The sequence below is a fragment of the Chiloscyllium plagiosum genome, unplaced genomic scaffold, assembly GCF_037043375.1.
Source record: "Chiloscyllium plagiosum isolate Xiang-an unplaced genomic scaffold, Cpla_swu_hap1 HiC_scaffold_45, whole genome shotgun sequence".
NCBI lineage: Eukaryota > Metazoa > Chordata > Chondrichthyes > Orectolobiformes > Hemiscylliidae > Chiloscyllium > Chiloscyllium plagiosum.
Genome location: NW_028270183.1, coordinates 38,910,209 through 38,929,804, shown reverse-complemented (window position 1 = coordinate 38,929,804; position 19,596 = coordinate 38,910,209). Strand labels below are relative to the sequence as shown.

The 19,596-nt window shown below is 41.0% G+C and overlaps 1 protein-coding gene across 8 annotated transcripts in view; it reads right to left on the bottom strand.

The window, feature by feature from the left end:
- Window positions 1-19,596, bottom strand: part of LOC122552150 (pre-B-cell leukemia transcription factor 1-like) — a 621,501-nt gene that overhangs the window by 135,456 nt on the left and 466,449 nt on the right. For 7 of the 8 annotated variants that reach the window (XM_043694652.2, XM_087983510.1, XM_087983511.1 and 4 more), the window contains one exon: window positions 18,868-19,114. In XM_043694652.2, coding sequence (XP_043550587.1) covers window positions 18,868-19,114 — 247 coding nt within the window. The remainder of the gene's footprint in view (window positions 1-18,867; window positions 19,115-19,596) is intronic. The other variant, XM_043694655.2, reaches the window with a different exon arrangement.

Below are 19,596 nucleotides of genomic sequence, written 5' to 3'. Positions count from 1 at the left end.
ACAAGATCTCACGACTCTTAAACTCAATCCCCCTGTTAATGAAAGCCAAAACACTATATGCTTTCTTAACAACTCTGTCCACTTGGGTGGCCATTTTAAGGGATCTATGTACCTGCACACCAAGATCCCTCTGTTCCTCCACACTGCCAAGAATCCTATCCTTAACCCTGTACTCAGCTTTCAAATTCGACCTTCCAAAATACATCACCTCGCATTTATCCAGGTTGAACTCCATCTGCCACCTCTCAGCCCATCTCTGCATCCTGTCAATGTCTTGCTGTAGCCTACAACAGCCCTCTGTACTGTCAACGACACCTCCAACCTTTGTGTCGTCTGCAAACTTGCTGACCCATCCTTCAATCCCCTCATCCAAGTCATTAATAAAAATTACAACAGTAGATGCCCAAGGACAGAGCCCTGTGGAACACCACTCATCACTGACTTCCAGGCAGAATATTTTCCTTCTACTACCACTCATTGTCTTCTGTTGGCCAGCCAATTCTGTATCCACACAGCTAAGTTCCCCTGTATCCCATTCCTCCTGACCTTCTGAATGAGCCTACCATGAGGAACCTTATCAAATGCCTTGCTGAAGTCCATATTCACCACATCCACAGCTCGACCCTCATCAACTTTTCTAGTCACATCCTCAAAGAACTCGATGACCTGCCCCTCACAAAGCCGTGTTGACTGCATTTAATCAAGCCATGCTCTTCCAGATGGTCATAAATCCTATCCCTCAGAATCCTTTCTAACACCTTGCAGACGACAGACGTGAGACTTACTGGTCTGTAATTGCCTTAGATTTCCCTATTTCCTTTCTTGAAGAGAGGAATTACATTTGCCTGTCTCCAGTCCTCCAGTGGAGAGCGAGGATGCAAAGATCTTCGCAAGTGGCGAAGCAATTGCATTTCTCGTTTCCCAAAGCAGCCGAGGACAAATCTGGTCCGGGCTTGGTGACTTGTCAATCTTAATGTTTGACAAAATTTTCAGCACACAGCTTCCTCTATCTCTATCCATTTCAGCATGCACACCTGGTCTTCAAAGGTTCCATTCACTACAAAGTTTGTTTCTTTTGTAAAGACAGAAGCAAAACCTCATTTAGGGCTTCCCCTACCTCCTCAGACTCCACACACGAATTCCCTATGCTATCCCTGATCGGCCCTACTCTTTCTTTGACCATTCTCTTATTCCTCACATAAGTGTAAAATGCCTTTGTGTTCTCCCTAATCCGTTCTGCCAAGCCTTTGTTGTGTCCCCTCCTGGCTCTCCTCAGACCATTTTTGAGCTCCTTCCTCGCCTGTCTGTAATCCTCTAGAGCTGAGCTTGACCCTAGCTTCCTCCACCTTATGTAAGCTACCTTTTTCCTTTTCCATGCTTCCTAACTCATGTCTAACCGCATCATAGTTTCCTCTTCCCCAATTAAATATCCTCCCATTTTGCCTAATACTCTCCTTCTCCATAGCTATGTAGAATGTGAGGCAGTTGTGGTCACTATCACCAAAATGCTCTCCCACCACAAGATCTGATACCTGCCCCGGCTTGTTTCCGAGCACTGTCTAGAATGGCCTCTCCCCTTGTCAGCCTGTCAACGTACTAAGTTAGGAAACCCTCCTGAACACACCTTACAAAAACAGCTCCATTCAAATCTTCTGCTCGAAGGAGGTTCCAATCAATATTGGGAAAGTTAAAGTCACCCATTACAACAACCCTACTACGTCCACACTTTTCCAAAATCTGCTGAGCTACGCTTTCTTCCATCTCCCTGCTGCTATTGGGGGGCCTGTAGTAAACCCCTAACGAGGTGACTGCTCCCTTGCTGTTCCTAATTTCCACCCATACTGACTCGGTAGGCAGATCTTCCTTGACAATGGAAGCTTCTGTTGCTGTGATACCCTCTCTGATTAGTAGTGCTACACCCCCTCCTCTTTTCCCCCCTCCCCTATTCTTTTTAAATGCTCTGAACCCTGGAACATCCAGCAACCATTCCTGCCCCTGAGAAACCCATGTCTCTGTTATGGCCACATAATCATTGCACCAGGTACTGATCCATGCTCTAAGATCATCACTTTTATTCCTGATATTCCTTGCGTTAAAGCAAACACACTTTAACTGATCCCTTGGTTCCTTCCCAGGAAACTCCTTCCCACTAGCTGGTCTATCTCTTGCTACTGCCTCATCTGCATCAACTCTCACCTCCGGTATACAGCTCAGGTTCCCACCCCCCTGCCACACTAGTTTAAACCATCTCGAACTACTCGAGCACCCAGGACATTGGTCCCCTTCCAGTTCAGATGCAACCCGTCCTTCTTGTACAGGTCCCACTTTCCCCAGAAGGCATCGCAATTATCTACATATCTGAAGCCCTCCCTGCTACACCAGCTGTGCAGCCACGTATTAAGCTGCGCCCGCTCCCTGTTCCTCACCTCGCTATCTCGTGGAACCGGTAGTAAACCAGAGAACACTACTCTGTTCGTCCTGCTTTGCAGCTTCCATCCTAACTCCCTGAAATCACTTTTTATATCCTCGATCCTTTTCCTGGCTATATCATTACTGCCAACATGTATCACAATTTCTGGCTGTTCGCCCTCCCCTTTTAGAACCTTATACACCCGATCGGAGACATCCTGGACCCTGGCACCAGGGAGGCAACATACCTTCCGGGAATCCCGATCCTGACCACAAAATCTCCTGTCGATTCCCCTAACTATCGAGTCCCGTACCACGAGTACTTTTCAATTCTGCCTCCTTCCCTTCTTTGCCACAGTGTCAAGCTCAGTGCCAGAGAACTGACTACTATGGCTTTCCTCTGGTAGCTCATCCCCCCCAGCAGTATCCAAAATGGTATACTTATTGCTGAGGGGAATGTCCACAGGGGATCTCTGCAATGTCTGACTGTCCCCTTTCCTCCCCCTAACTGTAACCCATCTATCCTTGTCCTGAGCCTTAGGAGTGACCAACTCCCGGTAACTCCTCTCAATTACCCCCTCAGCCTCCCAGTTGAAGCCTTCTTTTCTCATTTGAAAAATTGGCTAGGCAGATGAAACAGGCCAAGGACTTATGGGCAATGCTAGTTCAGACTAAACTGGTAGGCACAGCTAATGAGGTATTTGCCGCGATGTCAGATGAGATATCAAGAGATTACGAAGAGGTCAAACAAGCTGTTTTAAGTGCGTATGAATTGGTACCAGAAACATATAGACAGCAGATTGAGAAACACGAAAAAGGAATCAGGTCAAACTCATGCTGAGTTCGAAAGAATTAAACATAGTAATTTCGATTGATGGGTGCGTGCTTTGAAAACAGACAGGACATTTGAGACTCTAAGAGAGATTATTCTGCTGCAGGAGTTTAAAAACTCACTTCCAGAGATGGTAAGAATTCACATGGAGGAACAGAAAGTTCAGGAAGTGAGAAGGACAGTAGAATTAGCAGATGAGTACATGTTGGTGCATAAGACAACCTTCCGGCCAGAATTTCGTCCTGTGAGGGATAGAAGTTGGGAGAAGTTGAGAGAAGGGGAGATCCTACACTACTAAACCAAGAGTAGAGAACACTGGTAAGATTTTACCACAGAATAAAAAAGAAGCCCAAGGGAGTGGAAAGGAGGTGAAAGGCCTCCGGTGATTTCACTTAATGGAGTGGGACACAGAAAATTACAATGCCAGTGGTTTCAGGAGGGCATTGGGAAAAGTTGTTTTCTTTACCAGAAAGTGGGACATGTAAAGACACAGTGCTGGTCATTAAAGAAAGGCAATGCGGGAAAAGATGTAGCAAAAAAAGCTAAGCCAGTGACATTAGTGAAGATAGTAAAGGAGACCCCAAGAAGAGCTGAGGAGCTGCAGGAGAGTGCACAGCCTAGGGAGGGGCTGGGTATGGAGTTACTACCTGATCTCTACGAAGAATTCACCTTTGTGGGTAAAGTTTACTCAGAAAGAACAGGGGAAGAAGGACACAAAATTATAATTTTTGAGAGATAGAGGATCTAACCAGTCGCTGATAATAAGGGATGAGTATCTGTTACCTAAGAGTGTGGTAATTTATGGGATAGGTGGACAGAAATTTAACGTTTCCTATATAAGATCATGTTGGAGTGCCAACTTAAGACTGGGGGAGGTTACAGTGAGAGTGATTGACAGAGTGTGTGTTCCAGGAATTCAGTTTGTTCTTGGGAATGATTTGGCAAGTTCCAAGATGGGAGTGACACCCTTTGTTGTGGAGAAGCCTAAGAAAACCAAGAAACTGAGGAGTTAAAACAGAAATATCCTGGTATTTTCCCAGACTGTGTGGTAACTAGATCCCACTATCATAAATCATAGGACGAAGTGAAAACTAAAGAGAAAGATGAAGGAGTTGAGGTTCAGTTCGCAGACACCCTTTTTGACATAATGGTGCAGAAGAAATCTGAACAGGCAGAGGTTCAGACAGAGGTGATTAGTCCTGAAAGGTAACAGACTTGCAACAGCAAGACAAGATAATAAAAGATATATATGTGGATGCGTTGTTATGGACTAGGCCAGACCACTAAAAACATTCTTAAGCAGACATCCCCAGACCATAGCTTTGCAATTTGATTCGGTAAGTGAAAATTACCCGGATTAAGTTAGCTTAGGTTGACTACTAGATTTTTTTCAGACAAAGATTTATTCACAAAATTACACAATGAAACACAAAGAACAGAATAAAGAACCCCTACAGAATTCAACCTATCCAAATAGACTTAATTATGCTGTTCTGAATATACACAACAGTCCCAATAAGCAAACCCTCTTTAAAAATCAGTATAAATGGAACACATGCTTACAGGTTGAAATTGAAGGGCAGAAAAGGGAGAGAGTTTCCACACAGCTCACTGCTGAACTTCCCATTTAAGACTGAACTAAAACTGCTCAGTTTAGCTAGCTAAAGACCTGACCACTCCACTTTCATTGTACAGGTCATGTTTAAAACATGACCACTTTGGCCTGAACTCTCTTCTGTTTACATATAAACAAAAGGTCTCTCAAAATTCTTTTCATTTCTGTACCAAACCAGACTGATCAGAGCCCGGCCCAGTACATTCCCCCTCTGAAAAAAATCAAGGTCAGAGTCTCCTTGAGCCAAGGAACAGCTTTCAGAAAAAATAGGGACCAGCTTTGTTACAGCGTACTCTGAAAAGAAGGCAGCAAATATTCCAGAGGGTTTTTATCTGAAAGATAGAATCCTCAGATGGAAATGGAGACCACGGCAGGCTCGTGCAGAAGGGCTGAGGTGCACCAGATTGTGTTGCTGGTAGGAAGTATTACGGATAGCACATGAACAACCTGTAGGAGATCACCTAGGTGTACAAAAGACTCAGGCTAAGGTACAAAAACATTTTTATTGGCCTGGAATGCAAAAGAGTGTGGTTAACTTTTGCCATGTGCTTCATACATACCAAATGGTAGATAAGCCACAGGCGATAATAAAACCAGTACCTTTGTTGTCAATTCCCGCATTCAAAGAAACTTTACCGCAGCTTATAATTGATTGTGTTGGTCCCCTCCCGAGAACTAAAAGTGGGAACCAGTACTATAATCCAGTACTAAAATCCATCAACTGTAATAGATATGTCTACCAGATTTCCAGAAGCAATTCCATTATGGAGTATCAAGGCAAAAGAGGTGGTAGAGGTGTTAGTCGCTTTCTCACGTAGTATGGGCTACCCAGACAGATTCAGTAAGACCAAGGGTCAAATTTTACTGCTAGGCTGTTTAAAGCGGTTATTGATAGCTTAGGTATACAGCACTTTAAATCCAGTGCGCATCATCCTGAATCCCAGGGAGCTTTAGAAAGGCAGCATTCGACCTTGAAGACCATGTTGAGAGCATACTGTCAGGATTGCCCGAATGATTGTATTAAAGATATCCCATTCATATTGTTTGCCATTAGAGATGCCCCAAATGAATCTACTCAGTTTACTCCCTTTGAGTTAATATTTGGTCATGAAGTGAGAGGCTCTTTGAAATTAATTAAAGAAAAAGTTGACAAGATCAAATTCGGAGATCTCACATTTAGATTATGTATCAGAGGTGAGGGAGAGACTAAACCGAGTAGGTGAGTTAGCTAAATAGCACCTAAAGACAGCACAGTATAGAATGAAGCAGCTGGCTCTTGACTCGGATTTTTTCCGAAGGGGAAAACGTGTTAGTACTGTTAGATCCCTTCAAAGCCAGATTTAGTGGTCCCTATCAAATTGAGAAAAAGTTGAGTCAGGTGAACTATTTAGAAAAGATGTTAGATAGGAAAAAAGATATTGGGTATGTCATGTAAACATGTTGAAATTTGTATTACACTAGAAAGAAAGAACTGGAGAAACAGGTGTTAGTTACTGCCCCACAGAGTGAGGAATTAAATCCAGACTATATGGATTTTGAGGTGCCTTAAAAGAGATTAAAAAATGAAGAAGTCCTTGACAGTGGGATAGACTAGTAAGCTATCTGTCTCAGGAACATAGAACGGAGTTGAAAGATTTGTTCCTACAAGGACATAGGTAAGAATCAGATAAGGAGGACTAATGATATTGTACATGAAGTAGACATAGGGAATACTGCTCTGATAAAATAACACCCCTACTGGCTTAATCCTTTCAAAGCTAGACAGGACCAGATGGAGGTGGAGGCCATGCTCGATGAGGACTTTATCGAATAAAGCCAGAGCAAGCGGAGTTTGTCGATCATCTTAGTTGCCAAACCGGATGGGACTCAATGATTCTCAGATTATTGGAAGATCAGCGCCGTTACAAAATCGGACTCATATCAAATTTCTAGATTGGAGGACTGTATAGAGAAAGTTGGACAAGCCAGTTACATCACCAGATTAGATTATATTAAATTACTTACAGTGTGGAAACAGGCCCTACGGCCCAACAAGTCCACACCGACCCTCTGAAGAGTAACCCACCCAGACACATTTCTCTCTGACTAATGTACCTACTAACACGATGGGCAATTTAGCATGGCCAATTCACCTGACCTGTACATCTTTGGACTGTGGGAGGAAACCGGAGTACCCGGAGGAAACCCACGCAGACACGAGGAGAATGTGCAAACTCCACACAGTCGCCCAAGGCAGGAATTGAACCTGGGATCCTGGTGCTGTGAGGCAGCAGTGCTAACCACTGAGCCACCGTGCCGCCCCCAAGTTGGACTTAATGTGTGCTTACTGGCAGGTACCTTTATCAGAGACAGCAAAAGAAAATTCTGCATTTGGAACCTCAAATGGACTATATCAGTTTGAAGTGATGCCCTTTGGAATGAAGATTGCACCTGCCACATTCCAAAGACTCATGAACAGGACTGGGTTAACAAACTGTGCAGTATATTTGGACGATGTTGTGATCTTTAGTAAGTCCTGGAAAGATCACATGGTACAGTTGGCAGAGCTCTTTGACAGACTATGAGGAGCAAAACTGGTGATAAACTTAAATAAAATGGAATTCGCAAAAGCAGAAGTGACGTTCTTAGGACATAACATTGGTCATGGAAGGTTGACCCCACGGAACACAAAGACGAAGGCCATAGAGGAATTTCCACGACCAATATTGAAGAAAGAGGTGCTTCAATTCTTAGGACTCGGTCAGAGCATTGAGTACAGGAGTTGGGAGGTCATGTTGCGGCTGTACAGGACACTGGTTAGGCCACTGTTTGAATATTGCGTGCAATTCTGATCTCCTACCTATTGGAAAGATGTTGTGAAACTTGAAAGGGTTCAGAAAAGAGTTACAAGGATGTTGCCAGGGTTGGAGGATCTGAGCTACAGGGAGAGGCTGAACAGGCTTGGGGGGCTGTTTTCCCTGGAGTGTCGGAGGCTGAGGGGTGACCTTTTAGAGGTTTACAAAATTATGAGGGGCATGGATAGGATAAATAGACAAAGTCTTTTCCCTGGGGTCGGGCAGTCCAGAACTAGAGGGCGTAGGTTTAGGGTGAGAGGGGAAAGATACAAAAGAAACCTAAGGGACAACTTATTCACGCAGAGGGTGGTACGTGTATGGAATGAGCTGTCAGAGGATTTGGTGGAGGCTGGTACAATTGCAACATTTAAGAGGCATTTGGATGGGTATATGAATAGGAAGGGTTTGGAGGGATATGGGCCGGGTGCTGGCAGGTGGGACTAGATTGGGTTGGGATATCTGGTCGGCATGGACAGGTTGGACCGAAGGGTCTGTTTCCATGCTGTACATCTCTATGACTCAGCGGATTCTATCAGAAGTTTGTTCTGAACTTCAGCAGTGTCGTGGCACCGTTTATCTGAAGAAGAACACAAAGTTTTGGTGGACAGAACCAGGCCAGGAGGCATTCGACCATTTGAAATCAATATTAACCACCAAACCAGTTTTAGCTACACCAAACTTTTCAAAACCTTTTAAAGTTGCCATCGATGCCAGCGACATTAGAATTGGAGCTGTACTCCTAGAGAAGATGAGGATGGGATTGAGCTGCCAGTTGGTTACTTTTCAAAGAAGATCAACATCCACCAGAGGAAATACTGCACAATCAAAAAGGACCTTACAACCTTTTTAATGTCTATGTCACGAACAATGTGTTGGAAACGGTTGTGTGCACTGACCACAATCCGCTTACATTTTAGAACGTTTTAAAGATAAGAATGTGAGACTATTTCATTGAAGTCTTATATTACAGACTTTTCATTTAAAAATCATTTGTTGCGGGTCAGAAGAATGCAACTGCAGGTGCATTATTACGGATTTAACTGATCGAGTTTAGATGAGATTTGTCTTTATTTAATGTTATGTACTTACAGGTATATGGGAAAAAGTTAACGTTAACTTCTATTAAAATTATCTGTATGTTAGGGTGATGTGTTTTAAAAGTAGAGAATAAAATGAAGCTTCCTTTCATTATGGTGGTTCATTTTTTCTTAAGGGGAGCGATGTTATGAAGATGTAGGTGTACCTTTAAGAGAGTGAAGAACTTGGTAAGTACACCAAGTGCTGGAGAATTTACAAAGTAACATTTGATTCAGCACAACTAACACTCGCTGAGTTGCTATGAGACAAAAATGCAAATTCGAATTTGAACAATCAGTTTAAATTATACCCCGAAAAAAATATTCAACTCCAATCCAATTTGAACTGAGTACATTGACAATCTTAAAAGCCAATGACACAATCTGATGATTTGGAGGTATAAGACTGGGGAAAATTGAACAGTTGAGAGAACTAGGTAAAAACAAGGGCTGCAGATGCTGGAAACCAGAGTCTAAATTAGAGTGGTGCTGGAAAAGTACAGCAGGTCAGGCAGCATTCGAGGAGCAGGAAAATCGACGTTTCAGGCAAAAGCCCTTCATCAGGAATAGAGGCAGGGTGCCTGCAGAGTGGAGAGATCTCCTGCTGTGCTTTTCTAGCACCACTCTAATCTAGATAGTTGAGAGAACTGCCAAGCCCAGCATGTAAACAGGCTGTTTGAAAAATAGCTCTCTTAAAAGTACCTTTCTGATCAGTAACCTGTGACACAGAAATTCCTAAGATAAAGAAGATCCAAATAGAAGAATGGAAGCTGCCTGGTTTTGAGATAAGAAACGTGGTTTTGCAGAGCTTGATTGGGATTTTTATCAGACTAGTATTATAGAAGGGAAGGGAAGGGAAGATAGGTTAGAGTAAGGAATAGTAAATAGTTGTTAGTTAATTATTCTGTTATACTTTAAGATATAAAGTTGTTAATTTTTACTTTAAATAGTTCTTGGCCATTTGATTTTTACAGATTACTGCATGGGATAAATCTTTGCTGTATTGCTGGTTTTAAATTAAGCAGGAGGGTTTACCCCGTGTCGTAACAATACCCACTAACATTGAAGTTGCCAATTCTCAAGCGCCATTTTTTTCCTGCTGGGTTTTTTCACCTTTACCATCACCCACACTAGGCACACTAATGTCAGAGATTATCACTGTGTTGCTGTTGCCACGGTGCCCTCCCATCACCAATTCATCGCTGCCAGCACCGGACCTAGTTAATGATGAAGCCACTGATCCTCAAGAGGCATCTTTCATAGCTGGGCTTAGCTTGCGAACATCGCCTCAAGATTTGCTCTCTTGCACACTGGGTTTGATCTCCCTGCACTAGGCAGTTTTCCTCCATTCTGAGCATTAGGTTCACTCTCCATCCCCATGAGTCTGACCATTGTTGGTGCCTGGGAAAGCCAAATCTGTTGCCCTTGCTGCTGCACATGCTCGGGAGATTGGTCCTGCTCTCCCTTTGCTGAAGACGCCGCAAAAAGTTTTTAAAGAGAAAGAAATGAAAAAAGAAAAATGAGCAAGAGTAAGAGCAAACATAAAGTAAAAAAATAAACAAAGAAAGCAGACAGATGAGCCCCAGACCAGGCGCTTGAACGTGGCGCCGCTACTCCGCCACCATCTTAATAATGCATATTTTAGGAACACCAAAAGAAATAATTTAACAGCAGAGGGAGAACTCAAGGTATTTTTGCTACAGCAAAGAGAAAGCTTATTTGAATCAGCTTCAACAGCCAACTCCAAACCCTAACTGGAGGCAAAATGAAAACACTGGTCTGTATATGTCTGACTCCATGCTTCTTTTGCATAAATATATAAAACAACACTCAGGGACCTTAAAGCTGTTTACCCACTGCTTCTGAAGCAGATATTCTGCCACCACTGTGGCAAAACCTCTCTGCAAGAGAAACAGCAAAAACAAATTTCTCTTAAAGGCACAGTTACATCACAGTGCACTTCAAGCTATAGCATTGAACCATCCAGTTCTTTAAGACTACTTTGGATTCAATAAAATGGAATACTTTAACTCAGACATTTGGAGTATACTTTCGTCATGTGATTGCAATGGAATGAGCATTAAGTTTCAATTCCTATTCATTTCAAATCATTTTGAAAAACAAATTCAGAACACCTACCCTGGCACTCCGTAACAATTTGATGATTCTGTGACATGTTCCATGATTAATTACTAATTTGAAATTGCTAACACTTTTCTATATATAGTAATTATTTTAAAATTCTAACTACAGAGCAAAACAAATGGAGTGTTCAGACCGAAGTAAAAAATGAATATGAATTTTTGTAAGAAATTTGCACATGCAAATAGATATTAAAAACCGATGAATAGTTACAACCTGGTAACAGCATGCTTCTCTATGCTCAGATTGATCAACAATATGCCAATTGAAGCATACTGAGAATTTCTGCACACTATACATATGCTAACTTCAATGCTTTAGGAATGGTCCATGCAGGAGTAATTGGGGTGATAGATGTGGAAAACACCAATTCTCAATAATTAAGAAAAAAATGTAAAACACACTTTAAGTCAGTTTTATTACACCAATCATTAGGTAATGGCTTTTAACCTTCATTGCAGAGTACTTTTGCTCTGTTCTGGTTTCATTGTGATAGGAGTCATATATATATATATATATAAATTGGTGTCTGGCTGCACAATTAAGATCCCATTTCCATTTAACACAAGATAATGGCCATCTTGCTCACTCTGCCAGTGAAACCTAAGTTGATCTCTCAGAGTCACTGAAAATGTATTGAGTGGGGCATTCAACTGTATGCAATGGGATCCATGTGCTGTTTGGATTGACCGGAGAGTTTCTTAGCTGCTGATTGCTTCTTTTACACTTATTTCCTCTTTTCTACTCTGACTAGATTTGTTTATTTGCTCAATTTGCCTATTACAATTCAGTTAGAGGTCCAGCATTTTCAGCAACTAGTAGCAGCTGGGCCTATCACAGAAAAACAGAAGGAGGGGCTGTTTTTAGCAAGCCATGTCCAGCAAACAGGGTGTTCATGCACAGAGTTATCTATCATTATCTAGATTAGATTAGATTACTTACAGTGTGGAAACTCTTCGGCCCAACAAGTCCACACCGCCCCACTGAAGCGCAACCCACCCATACCCCTACATCTACCCCTTACCTAACACTACAGGCAATTTATCATGGCCAATTCACCTGACCTGCACATCTTTGCACTGTGGGAGGAAACCGGAGCACCCGGAGGAGCACCCGCTGTGAGGCAGCAGTGCTAACTACTGTGCCACGGTGGCACAGTGGTTAGCACTGCTGCCTCACTGCGCCAAAGACCCGGGTTCAATTCCCGCCTCAGGCGACTGTCTGTGTGGAGTTTGCACGTTCTCCCCGTGTCTGCGTGGCTTTCCTCCGAGTGCTCCGGTTTCCTCCCAAAGTCCAAAGATGTGCAGTTCAGGTGAATTGGCCATGCTAAATTGCCCATAGTGTTAGGTAAGGGGTAAATGTAGGGGTATGGGTGGGTTGAGCTTCGGCGGGGCGGTGTGGACTTGTTGGGCCGAAGGGCCTGTTTCCACACTGTAAGTAATCTCATCTATGTGGGGCACTGCATTGGTCAATATCTCCAGATGCAAACATCTGGGCCTACCGTCTGATGGACTATGGATAATGGAGCCACAGTCATTTTATATCTTTGCCACTGGATCCTTCCAGCCTGCTACATGGAATATCATTCGCCTCTCCCAGATTGCGGAAGCTAGCTATTTGAGTTAAATAGGTAACCAATGCCTTCTCGGCCGAGGCTGGGAAGTGTATCACTTCTCTCGTTGAATTCAATAGCTAACTCAAGTGAATATGAGGATTTGCAGAGGTGTTTGGCTTCCCTTGTATCCAGTGTGGGATTGACCACAGAGCTATTGTCATCAGGCCAAAATCAGAACAAGAATCCAAAGTGTTTGGTAATAGAAAGGCCAACACTTTGCCACATAAACAGGATTTAGACAATTAGTGCAAGGTAGCCAGGCAGCTGTTGCAACGTATTTTTCCTGCAAAACAACCAAATATAATCTCCTAATATTTGATCCTTCTTTCTAAGCAACAGGATGACTGTTGGAGTTGATATACCCAGTCATCAGGATAATTATCAAGTAAGTTATGAGGCTTCTGAATCAGAAATTTGGAAATCCAGACAGATATTTTCTGCAAGGAGTCACCCACATTAAAGTAGTGCGCTGCATTCTTGCCATATATTCAGGAGGAGAGAAAGGAATAGAAGTTTTCTATGGATAGAGATGATAAGGGGGTGAGCAAACAAAAGAAAGCCATTGCAATACCTTCTGACAAAACATGCGACAGACATGTTAATCACTTAGTGGTTCTCCACATCAATTGTCCTTTCATCTTTCACTACATCCACCTTCTATTAGACAGCATTGAAACAACTTCTGTATTAATGCCATATTGTCAATGCTGTGTTTGCTTTTTATAGAATATCGCTTAACTTTAATTTTCTTTATGAAGGCCTCCCTGTGACTTGAGCAGGTTTGATAGAACACTTTGTTCTGTATTAAAATGCCCACAGCCAAAGAACTCTAATGAGCCTGCCAGACTACAGTCACAGGCAGCAGTCTGATACATCTACCTCACCGGCACTACGTTAGATATTAACTGAAAGAGTGGCAAAGCAGATGTTACATGCAACTCAGACTCCACTGCTAGCATGAAAGCAGACTGCAAACGATGAGTGATTTCTTTGAAGTGCTGAACTAAACTGTCTCTCCGAGGTTATGCCAGAAGTTGCAAAGACTAGATTAGATTAGATTATATTACAGTGTGAAACAGGCCCTTCGGCCCAACAAGTCCATACCGACCCTCCGAAGCGCAACCACCCATACCCCTACATTTACCCCTTACCTAACACTACGGGCAATTTAGCATGGCCAATTCACCTGACCTGCACATCTTTGTGACTGTGGGAGGAAACCGGAGCACCTGGAGGAAACTCACGCAGACACGGGGAGAACGTGCAAACTCCACACAGTCAGTCGCCTGAGGAGGGAATTGAACCCAGGTCTCTGGCGCTGTGAGGCAGCAGTGCTAACCACTGTGCCACCGTGCCGCCCATATGACTATTGACATTAACTAATGTGAGAGACCAATTGCAGTGTCTCTAAAGATGGCAATTCTATGTAACACAGACTACAGACTGCAAATATCACAGAGAATGGAACCTCATTGACTAGAGACTCCTCCATGCTCTCAGCTATATTCTTGAAACTCCTTACACTACTTTATATACTTGCTTTGGAAAGGCAAGCTATTTCACTTCAAAAGCTACATGGGCTCAAAAGTCCTCAAATTGGTTTCTACATATTGAGCTAAAGGAAGACCATTTAACCTCCACACACCAGCTTTTAGACATCAATTAATTTTAGTGCATGCTATTGCTGGATTTTTCACCTGCTGACACGCCTTCAAAATTATCTAACTACAAAAACTGCTCAGTATCTGCGCTGATGTGTGGGAGTGATGGAGCGCCTGACAGTGCATTGTCAGGAGAACTGTTCTCTTTTTAAGAGTCTTCTTCAGGAAGCTCTTGCTAAGTAGACCTAGAAGAAAGGAAGAAAAGAAAGAGTGAGGATGACACTGAACATTTGCGGATGATAATTTTTAGAATTTTCTTGCAGTTGTGAAACATACTGAACATTTTCTGAGGTGAATAAAGAGTTACTAATCAGGTAAGCTGCCAGCTTCGCCTTCCCCAATGTTTATGATTTCCCCATACACTGATTACCAGTATTTTCCTACTTTGTTTGGATGAGAGTTAAAACGTTAGCTATTCCTCCCCTGGTCTTGATCCTCTCTGCAACATTATACACTATTCTGTTCTGTAGAAAAAGTAGGTATGAGTGAGGTTGAAAAGATAAAAGGAGCTGTATGCATCCTGAGATTGTGAAGCATGTGTTAAGGTTGGGAGAAGCAGCAAAATAGAATGAGGATGGGAGAAGATGATGAAGGGAACGATAAGTAGATAGAAAGCTAATATAAGTAAACAATGCTGTACCTATCATACCATGCTAAGGTGCAAAAAGAACAAAGAAAGAGCTGAGTGTGTTTGGAATACTGAAGAAGGAGGTGGAAGTATTGTCAGGTTGTTAAAAGATATGAAGAGCTGTACTCACCTTTGTTGCTCTGAGTTCAATATATCTTTTCCTACATGAAATCAGGTCCAGGGGGGTGATACTGCTGGCACCTTCCTCATCAGTCTCCTCTATGTACACATGATAGTAGCCCGAGAGATAGACTTGTGGCAGCGAGGGAACAGTAGCCCTCGCTTCCATTTTTCATCATGAAGACCTCCAAAGAGGTATTTGAAAAATCTGTTAGCTACCCTACAAGTCATTAAAAATGACACATTGCTTTAAGTTGTGCATTCCCACTTTTTAGAAATTGCACTGAGAAAATGGTGTGTCAGGAACAAAGCAGTACAAACACAAGGCAGCCTGTCAATCATAATAAAATAAGACCCTGCACTTATAATCACATGGATCTTACAGTAGCAAATGGGGATTTTTGATTTGGAAACTTCAGATAAAGATAGTGAATGAAGATTTTTTTGTGAAAATATTTTGAGCAATACGCTTGATTCTTTTCCTTTTTCTTACATTTATAATTTTTATGCATCAGCAATCATTGGATTTTCAAATGTTTCAGGTGGAGGTTAAAAACTTACCAAAGTGAAACATTTGCTCTTTCTTTCTCTCCACAGAAATATTTAGAACATTTTTTGACTCATTTTTATTTCAGATTCCAACATCCACAGAACTTGGTTCTGATTTGTGTTTTCTTTATTTTAGCCAATTAAAATGCATCACATCAGAAAGTAGCACTTAGAAACAGTAAACGTATATACATTTTGATCATGTTCTGATTTTGATAGTTGTGATATTAAAATTAAACTTCCCTATTATCACCACTATCTATCATTATGATCCTCTTGACTACTTATATGGAATTCATATGGGGGTATTGTGCACCATATAATACGAAATTTATGATATAGTCAGCAGATGGAAACAAGATATTTCAGAAGAACAGAGACAGGTGGTTCTTGCAAATATTACATCCATAAAATAAACAGGATGATGGTTAATCTAGAGAAAATAGAATTCATTTAGTGTAAAACTGTTCATTTTGTCATATTAAACCATACACTTTTTATGAGTTGTCCTTTTCTGTTGTGTGATGCATGGTGAAACATGCCAATAATGGAAGATACGATAGTTGAATGATAAAAGCTCTGGCAAACAGCAAACAGGAGACATCAGGAGCATTTAAATTGCTTTCATTAGCCTTATATCTATATAAATATGCCCCATATCCATCTTTTGATGGGCCATTTGGTATCACAAAGATCTGGTCCAATTTGTTTTCCCTTTTTGATACTAGTATTCAGTGCATATTTTGACTCTCCACATTATATGATCATTAAAACTAAACTAAAAAAATTTAGATCACACCATAGACCATTCTTGATTTTGATCACACAGTGTAAAGAGTTACTAGGAAGCATAACTGGAGATTCTTGGATTGAACTAACAACTATTTTCGCCATCTGAACCACTTTAATTCTTACTACTTGAAGTAAAGCACGTTAAAAATGCACAATGAAAATTGCAAGGAGGCCATGTGTATTTTTCTTAAAATGGTACATTATTTTTAAAGGTGACTAAGAAGCTCATCTCATTTCAAATAATTGCTCTTTTGCTCCAAGTAGCTTATCATCCTTCCATGAATTATATATCAAAGGTTCTGGTAATTGGGTACACTGGGACTCAAAATAAAGTATATTAATATTCATTAAAAAACCCATAGTTATACTTAATTGAAAAATATGTATCACTCCAAAGCATAGACCTGATATGGCATTTATGTTCTTTTAGAATTTGTCTGATAAAATTATTAAAATATTCTTACAGCAGGTTTAAAGGAAAAGTCTATGTTTTCTAACTGAAAAATCAGAAATGATATACATTTGTGATAATTTTTTATATATTTTACACCATTAAAATTTTAAAAGTTAATTAAGATTTAAACAATCTTTCAGTAGAAACCACCCTTGCTTCTAATGTTTGCAACACCATAATGAGAAGGTATCCAAAACAAAACAAAAAAATCCCAGTCTCTCCTTCAATGGTAAGTGAATGCTTTTGATGAGATTTACTAAAATGTAGTCTTTGCCAAGTTTGGTAGAATGCCCTTCACCAATGATGATGCTGACCCTGCACAGATACTCTGTCATTTTCTACTAGGATAGGTAGCAAGCAATTACAGTCTCTTTCCCAATGATGCCCACTTGTGAATTTGTGCAGTGAATATTCAGGGATTACTGAATATCTTTCCAGGAATAAAAACCCAGCAATCTCTCAGGCTTCAAGCACTTTCTGCCTAGAGCAGATTAATAACCACGCTACAGTGAACCAGGAACTCAGTTACCACAGAAACAAGAATTTCAGCTCAAATTTAAGGCATGCATTTTATTTAGTTTACCTTTGCCTGATAACATACAGCATAGTGGCATCATAATATTACAAGATAGTGCTGCAAATTGGAATAATCATTTCACAACATGGCAGCCTGCTCTATGTTAATCTGCACTGGTAAAGAACACTATTCTTTAAATGATTTAATTATGCAAAATGAAAACACTGAAGGGATAGCACTAGGGTTTAAAATGAAAGATTCCATTCTATTGTTTTTATTTTTGAAAACACAGATTTTTCCTTTAAATTAGATATTTCCATGAGTGGCTAATTTCAAGATGGTACAAGCTGGTTCATGAGAATGTTTATGTAAAGAGAACTCACACATCAATTCATTCCCTACACACTCGATAGTGTTTCCATAACAGTGACTGGGTAAAGGGGGTGGTCTGCTTACTGGATATGTTTGGAGGTTTGTTCTGTACCATTATTAACAAAAATGCCTTATCAGGTTTATTCTTTTCAATTTACTTCAATTTGGACATTATCAGTACAAGTTATAAATCCAAAAACGGTCAACATTTTGCCAAAAAGTCACCTGAGTGCAAGAAAAGTGACACGAAGGAATGTGATGTCATAAGTAAAAATTTCTTTTTTGCCAAAAACACACTGGCTCGCATTACAAATTTATGGAGAATTCAATAAACTGAGCTCATTTAAAGAAAAAATAGCTGGAGATATGGATGGAAGAGGGCTGTAAAAGTGGAGAAGGGCTCAAAAATTTATTTCTACCACCAAGGGATCAAATTACAGACCCTGCATTGATCACTTAAGTGTGACAGTACTTCTAACATATTGAACTTGCAATCTGGGGACTCAGGGGATGAGGTGTAGATGACATATACCTGACTGATACCTGAAGTTACTGTCCTCTTTTATACCTTTAACATGCAGCTACTGTAGTTTTTTCCGATTCTGAAAAAAAGCTTGGCTTAGCTTTCATCTGAGTGGATAAGAAAATCACTGGCTTAACAATGGCATTGGAAAAACTGGCAGGTATGCAGAAATAAGTGATGTATTATAAACATCAGGACATTCACAGCAATCCCGGATTGGCAAAAATGAATATGATTTTACCTTCATTGCAAGTGTAAGTCGGTTTTATCTTAATCATGAATATATTTACATAGAGAGAAGGATCACGAGCTTTATTATGACAGTATAATTGAGGTAAAATATTAACTTAAAAGTTAAGATTCAGCTTGAAGAAGTAGGTGTCAACCTCTGTGGAAGAATGACAGTGTTCATACATGAGGTTACACTTCATTTAAACTTCAGACTCAAATGTCAGTGTACTAAACCATAATCACATCACCTTTGTGTCTGGGAAACAAATTCATCAATTAAAAAAAATTACGAAAGTGTTCGGAACCTCGCTCTCTGTCTTGGTCTACAACAAAAGTCATAATGCAGTAAAACTGCAATGTGAAACAAAAAGCAGCCAGCGATCATTAATTTAATATTGTACAATATCTCATAATATCTTATCCCAGAACCCCTGGCAGGTAATTAAACATATGTACTGATATAAAAGCACAATTTACATATTAAGCTTTTCGCCTACATTTGTTGCTTTGCTTGTTTCTCCAAGCTGGCTTGAGGGGAATGTGTAGTGATATCTGTGGATGTGGACTGCAGACGAATCCCAGGCTGAAGCTGGGAGAGTAGGCTGTACCTGTGACACTGTGATACCACATTTCTTTGCCAGTTCCTCTTTGGCTTCCTCACTAGGGTAGGGATTACTCAGGTGGGAGTAGAAATACTCGTTCAGAACTTCTGTGGCCTGTTTGCTGAAATTGCGTCGTTTTCGCCTTTGAAATGAAGGGAAAAAAAAAATTTTGAGTGTTACTGGCTTGAAGTGAGTCTCAAGCATCTAACCATTTCCTTCTACATCAGACTAAATCTGGTTACTGTATCGCCAGCTTACTCAGTTACTTACCATGTCAGTTTTTCAATGTGCATGCTGAATATGCAGAGTTAAAAAAATTAAACTGGAAAACAAATACAGTACCAACAAATTGAATATTTTACTCTCAATATTGTTGTACACAAACTCAATCCTTTTTAGCCATCAGAGAACAAAGACGAAAGAAAATTACAGCACAGAAACATCCCCTTCAGCCCTGCGCTGATCCAGATCCTCTATCTAAACCGGTCACCTATTTTCTAAGCATCTTTATCCCTCTGCTCCCTGCCCACTCATGTGTATGTCCAGATACATCTTAAATGACACTATCATGCCCACCTATACCACCTCTGTTGGCAACACGATCCAGGCACCTACCACCCTCTG